Source organism: Rhodamnia argentea, chromosome 1 (genome assembly GCF_020921035.1).
Source record: "Rhodamnia argentea isolate NSW1041297 chromosome 1, ASM2092103v1, whole genome shotgun sequence".
NCBI classification, from domain to species: Eukaryota; Viridiplantae; Streptophyta; class Magnoliopsida; order Myrtales; family Myrtaceae; genus Rhodamnia; species Rhodamnia argentea.
In genome coordinates this window covers 29,661,396-29,667,727 of record NC_063150.1, presented here as the reverse complement: position 1 = coordinate 29,667,727, position 6,332 = coordinate 29,661,396, and the positions used below count along the sequence as shown (strand labels likewise).

Genomic DNA, 6,332 nt, shown 5'->3' with positions numbered 1-6,332 from the left:
ACACTAATTCAAATATTAATTCAGACTACCCGATCAATTAATACTACCATAGTATCCAATCCACGTCGGGCGACCATATTACGCTAACGTAGCAATATATAAATCACGCGCCACTAAAATTATACTAACGTGGAAATTTATCACGGCCGAACAATAATAATTTTTCTAACATATAATTAATTCATGACCATAGTACTATACTATAATAATGTCACATTTAATTAGCACCGTGGCATAACGACTTTATGTCACATAAAAGTAACCCTAGTTAATATATTAACTAACCATGGTTCAAAAATTAACTAGAGTTAAATACTAACCTAACCATGATTAAACTATAGCATAAAGTAACTCTAGTTAGGGCATAAAGTAACTAGGGTTGGTAGGGTAACCATGGTCAAACTTTGACCAAACAAATATCCTCTTGCAATTACTATTCATTGCAAGAGCAAGCATATCTCACCTCCATTTCTGCAATTTTCGTCCAGCCCCTCCACAAGCCCAAATCCAACACTTTTCTTCATCAAAAATTCACAATTTCATGGTCTTTTAGCAACCTAACCACCTAATTTAGGTTTAGAAACAATCCTACCTCAAAAAATCGCAAAAACGTCCGTTGAACGGTTGAGGAAAAGCCCGAACCAATCGGCGATTCCGGCGATCCTTGTACGGCCGGCGACGATCTAGCGACTCCAAGCGCTCCAAAGCGACACCAAAGAAGGCTTGAAGAATTTTCAGCAATGGAGGGTGAGAGAGAGGGTGTTCGGCCAAGTGAGGGAAAGGGAGAGGGAGAGTGAGGTAGAGAGAAAGTGAGCTAGAGAGAGAGAGAGAGTTCTTGGATAATGAAGAAGAAGAGGCCAATATAATAATTAATATAGGTTAATAATAATTAATTATGCCCACAAAATCAAGAGAAAAAAAAAATAATTATCTCCCATCATTGACTAGTCAATCTCGGCCAAAAGGGGAAATGGCCAAAATATCCTTCGTTCCAAGTGAAAAATAGGATATTTTTCGAGGGCAAATGGGTCCTTTCCCATACCCAGTCCAAATCTACTTTTCCCGAACCTCTTTGGGGGCGAACCGCGAAGGAATTTCACACAGGATGAGGAAACGTCCAAAATTTTTATTAATTGAAACCCCTGAAGGTCCGACGTCAAATTCCGAAGCTCGATTCGTGACCAATCTCGATCAATAGAATTTTCAGCGTATCTCAAACTAACGGGCGGCTTTTAGGAGTTACGCGTATCGACCCGTGATTAAAATCACGTTTAAGAATTACTCGAGCCATGGCGACCTTGGTTGTCATTCAATTGCGAGGGTCAATCACTAGTCCCGATGGACACGATCGTTAGAAAATAATTTAGGGACGTTCGGAACCCATACGAGGTCAAACGGAATCACCCGTGATCCAAGCGTAGGGTATTATCCAAATCGTTCCTTAATCATTCTAGGATCGGCCTATATTGGTCCAAAATATTCCCTCGACAATTTTCATGGACAAAGAGTCAATCCAGGATCAAGTTCTTAGGTCCACGTACTTGATTTTCCTAGCTAGCCATTCCCATTTGGTTAGTCTGCTCGAGAGGGATCAACTCCGAGTGAGATTAGACTGAAATACATCAATGAGACCTTTCATTTATTCAAAGCTTCGAAAGTGGGTCGGAATTCAGGATGTCACATATATTGTCGAGAAAACTGCCATCCTAGATGGTTTATATGATGGAACTTCGGCCCATGGTTACAATTATCTTCTTCCAGGATAATGATGTGACCTACAGCTGTTCTCTTTCTTTTTGGCCACCTGAGGGCAGTGGGTGTAAATGATCACCCTGACAATTTCTTCGAACACCTCTTAAAACCCGATCACAACACTTTGAAATCAGACTATTTATTAGGTTAGCACATAATTTTGAGGATACCCTTTTCAGAGCACATATTTCCTTGACCTGATAAGCAAAATGTGATGTTAGATAACACCGTTCTGACTTCCGAGTTCACCATACTTCAACATTATTGTATACTTCCAGACAGAGTGTGCGTTTTGTTTCACAATTATAGCCATTTGGTTGAGGCATGAATGCGGTCACCATGGCGCGCGCCACAGAGAGAGAGAGAGAGAGAGAGAGAGAGAGAGAGGTGCCAATCTTTTATTCGGATCCGTCATACATGAGGTACATAGTTCAATTATGTGTGCATAAAAACCACTTATGGAAACAAGGTCAATCTTGTAAGTCATGATTCAATTATTCCGTGTAACTTATGTTGATCATAGATTCTAACACATTTCTTCACATTAACACACATAAATAATTTTGCAGCAAAGAGAAATCTAAGTAAATGATAAATCGATGAAAGACACTGAAACAAAAGTCCACTATGTTTTCAATTAGCTTCTGTGCTACGATTGTCTCACTATCATGCATTTAGTTCAATTGGCACAAAATTTAAGTTCTAGGTGAGAATTCCATCAAATTCTACCAACCTACGAACTCCCACTAGAAAAAATAATCAAAACCTAGCATGGCACGAATCCATATACAAGTAATTCAAGCATCAATTATTATCAAATGCGGAACACGAGATAAATTGATCTCCTACCTTTTTTGAGTTTGCTTTTCAGCTAAAAATGCAAGCATGTTAAATCTTATACATGCTATCTATGAACCATGCAACGGATTATGTGGTTACTTACATGTAAGCTAGGTTATGTATTTTCATAATCTCGGAAACTTTTGCGTGATCAGCATTATTATCCAACATTAATCAGAATCTTTCGATCAAGTTAGATTACAAATAAATGCTATGAAGTAGCTAGCCATTGAAAGATTAGTACAATAAGTTTATGATCGAATTGACAAAAGTGCAATAAGTTTAGGATTTTTTTCATTAATTTTCTCCCTTTAAGTGTGTTTGTACATGCGTGCCAGTTTTGCGAATTTCACTTGTGCTTATCCTTGTTTCTACTTCGCCAGTTTAGGAGATAAAATAACTAATCAATCACTTTGATCAGTTGTTATGTAATGTCACCAGCTTAATCTTTGAGAATATGGAGATCAGAGATAGGCCACAAGGCCTAGAACAATTAGATCAGGACATTTAGATCGTTCAAAACCAAAAGTCTGTGTAAAGACACTAAACATAACCCAAGAATTAGTCAAAACCTAAGCAAGAAATCTCTTGTATTTTCGTGTGCTTCTGTTGTTAAAAAAGTAAATTGTTTGCCCTAAAATGAAAAATGATATTTTCGTTTCAACTACCAATACAACTTGTTTGGCTCCAGCGGCACAGGACTATGGCGAGCCCCAGCATGAGGTGGATCGACGATGGATGCAATGTGGATGGCGGTAACCCCGGACTGACAAGAGAAAAGTTGTTCGTGTTGGTCGTGGCTGATGATGCGCTCGTGCGTAAAGTACACGAGAAACTTGTGAGCAAGCTCAAAGTAGCAAAACAAGTCCAGACTCAAACCGCCGCAAATCGGAAGGAAGCCTTGGATCTTCACCTTTCTGGTTCATCTTTTGATATTATCCTCATGGACATGCAAATGCCTATCATGGATGGCCCTGAAGTAAAAATTACTTAAATCCTTCATTCTGTCACATATTTTCATACATACATATGTGCGATATCAAGTGCAGACACAGTGTACAATTTCTTCCTTGTCTTGATGTGCGTAGGCGACGAAGGAGCTGCGAGCAATGGGGGTAGAGAGCATGATCGTGGGAGTGACTTCGGTGGATGCCACAGCCGATAAGGAAGCTATAGTAGAAGCGGGTCTGGATGAGTGCCTTGCGAAGCCACTTACTGCCGAGAAGATCAAGTATCTTGTTGAAACCCTAGAGAGGAACAAATAGAGATGTGTCCATGGTCAGCTTATGACCAAAGGAAGAATAATGAGTGATCGTGCAAAATTAGAGTAATACGGTTCACAAAGTTGGTTTGATTTTATAGACGTATGACTGAGCATGGTAACACGAGTTCTCTGAAATCATGCAAGTCATTTGCTGATTATATCTACTGCTTATTAATCGAAGGGAACTTATGAAAATTCTAAGTGTTCATGCTCTCTCTTGCATGATGAAATTGGTAGCTATTATTAGACGCTGATCATGCGAAATAAATTTGATGATAAAACAAGAAAACTTGCTTAAAAAATGTACTTTATTTCTTTTGAAAAGTTAGAAGTCTGGGAACCCTTGCTTCAGCAATGGGTTGCTAGCGCGCCGCCACCTGTGGGGAGGACTCGCAAGCCGCGGTTGTGCAGTGGCTAGGGCTCGCGAGCCGCTGCTCTGGAATTTGAGGGTTTGCGATCCCTATGGTGCGGAGAGGTTTGTGGTGAGGGATCACGAGCTCCCACGGCCGTAGATGTGTGGCATGATCTTCGCTAGGCCGATGGTGCAATGGTTTCGATCGACCCTCGCTACTGCAAATGCTAGGGGGCAGCAACCATGTTAGAGCATGACCTGGGCCCAGGCGGACCCTAACCAGCCACCATTGAGGGTCAAGCCACCATCTTAAACGATTGCAGGGGGTGGCGGCGCCCCCTATCTCTCTCTCGACCTTGGCCATTCCCGGCGGTGCCCCCTAGGCACCACCTCCACTCAACCCTCGTTGGTAGTTGAGCAAGGTTGGGCCTTCAATCCGCGCCTCTCTCTCTCTCTCTCCAGGTTTCTCTTCTTTGTAACTTTTTTGTCTATTATTTGGCCACATCTAGACACATGTTCGTATTTTGCTACAATGGCGATTGGACAATAGGAGTAACAGTTGAATAATGGAATCACTCAATTGCACAAATTTGTTTAAGTTAGAGACTACATTTGTCACGTCCCGACTCTCGAGCTCGCAACATCCCTACTTTACTCGCCTCGGGTCATGAATGATAGCGTCCCAAGTAGGCTATCGACCTATGAAATTAAGTCGCATGCGGAACGTGTAACACTCCCAAACAACAAGATCAGCAAGAATAGTACAGTAGGAAAAACATCACACTCAATTTACAAAATACGATTTCATTCAACAATCAGAGTAGATGAAATTTAACCCTACTGAGCTACAATAAATATATACAACCCCATACTTTGGGGCGGCTCACTAGGACCTTAAAAAAACACAAGGTCGGGTAAGGTTAAACCCTCATCTACTCCCAAAAATCCTACAACAATCCTCACCTCAACGTCCACGGCCTCCGTCACTGCCTGAAAATTGTTAACCACGACGAGGTGAAAAATTAATCTCGGTGAGCCAATGCCTAAGTCCGGTTATGACGTTATTTCGCTCAGACACCCTAATAAACAATCACAACAATACGGAGCAGATATTTAAATCACATGCAAGCTTACCCTCCAGGCCACACATAATGCAATGCGGACTCGACTCAACAATCAACCAACCAAACCAATTCAACCCACCGCAAAGCATCACAGCGATTGCATGCACAGGACACCACACATAGTCCATTTATTAATCGGTGACCCACGCGACCGGTGTGGCCCCAACACTACGACTGGTAGGACCAGGCATTGTTCCTTACTTTCGGCGATGGCGACCGAAAGCTATGTATCCAGTGCGCCGGGCACGACATAGCGCATGCACATTCCAAAAGGAGCATCGGTCCGTCACAAGTTGCAACCGGCATCCGACAATTCGTGTGATCCGTACGACCGGCACGGGCACAAATTGACGTGCTTCTGACAAGTCGTGTGGTTCCGTAAGACCGACACAGTACGAACTTGTCGGGATCCCGTACGACCGGCACGGTTTACACCCATCAAATGACCACTCAAGCACATCCGACAACCAACCGGTTCATTTCTTTGAATTAGGCCGAGTGCTCATACACGCATGTTCAAATACTTGGCCCAATGCCGTTTTCATGATAAAACATGCAATTTGATCCCACACGTGGTCATATGAATGCGCAATTATATCGACCGACAAACCAATCAATTTGGGGCGATTAACCTCTAATCGGACCCCCACGGCAATCAACAACAAAAACTGGCATTCACAGCCAATAATTCATAAATCAATTAGTCAATTGCAGCCACTCAATTATTAATCACAATATCAATTTCAATTGATAGCCAATTGCGCACTTGTCTCTGACCTATCGCTCGCTCGCGATCAATTAACACAATCAGTGACATCAACCAATTCTATGCACCAATTAGCCACAGACAACCTAGCTAATTGACTAATCTTAACTAATTACGGTCATTTAGCCTAAACCAAGTTTCTATCCGGCCCGACCGTAATTAATCTACCTAAACAACCTAATTAACTAATTAAACTAAATCCGAACGCAATTAGCGTTCTAACCAAGAGTTAGG

General features: G+C 41.9%; 1 protein-coding gene across 1 annotated transcript; it reads left to right on the top strand.

Moving 5' to 3' along the window:
* The first annotated feature begins 3,295 nt into the window (after nucleotides 1-3,295).
* Nucleotides 3,296-3,857, top strand: LOC115727368 (two-component response regulator 24-like). The gene is made up of 2 exons (XM_030657581.1): nucleotides 3,296-3,571; nucleotides 3,681-3,857. Exons 1-2 carry the CDS (start codon nucleotides 3,296-3,298, stop codon nucleotides 3,855-3,857), a joined length of 453 nt encoding a protein of 150 aa, XP_030513441.1.
* The last annotated feature ends 2,475 nt before the right edge of the window (nucleotides 3,858-6,332 follow it).

What these genes read in the sequence shown, in the direction of transcription:
- LOC115727368 (XM_030657581.1), top strand. Translation starts at nt 3,296, where the DNA reads ATGGCGAGCCCCAGCATGAGGTGGATCGACGATGGATGCAATGTGGAT. An exon ending in CTATCATGGATGGCCCTGAA is followed by an intron (nt 3,572 to 3,680) that starts GTAAAAATTACT and finishes TGATGTGCGTAG; the next exon opens with GCGACGAAGGAGCTGCGAGC.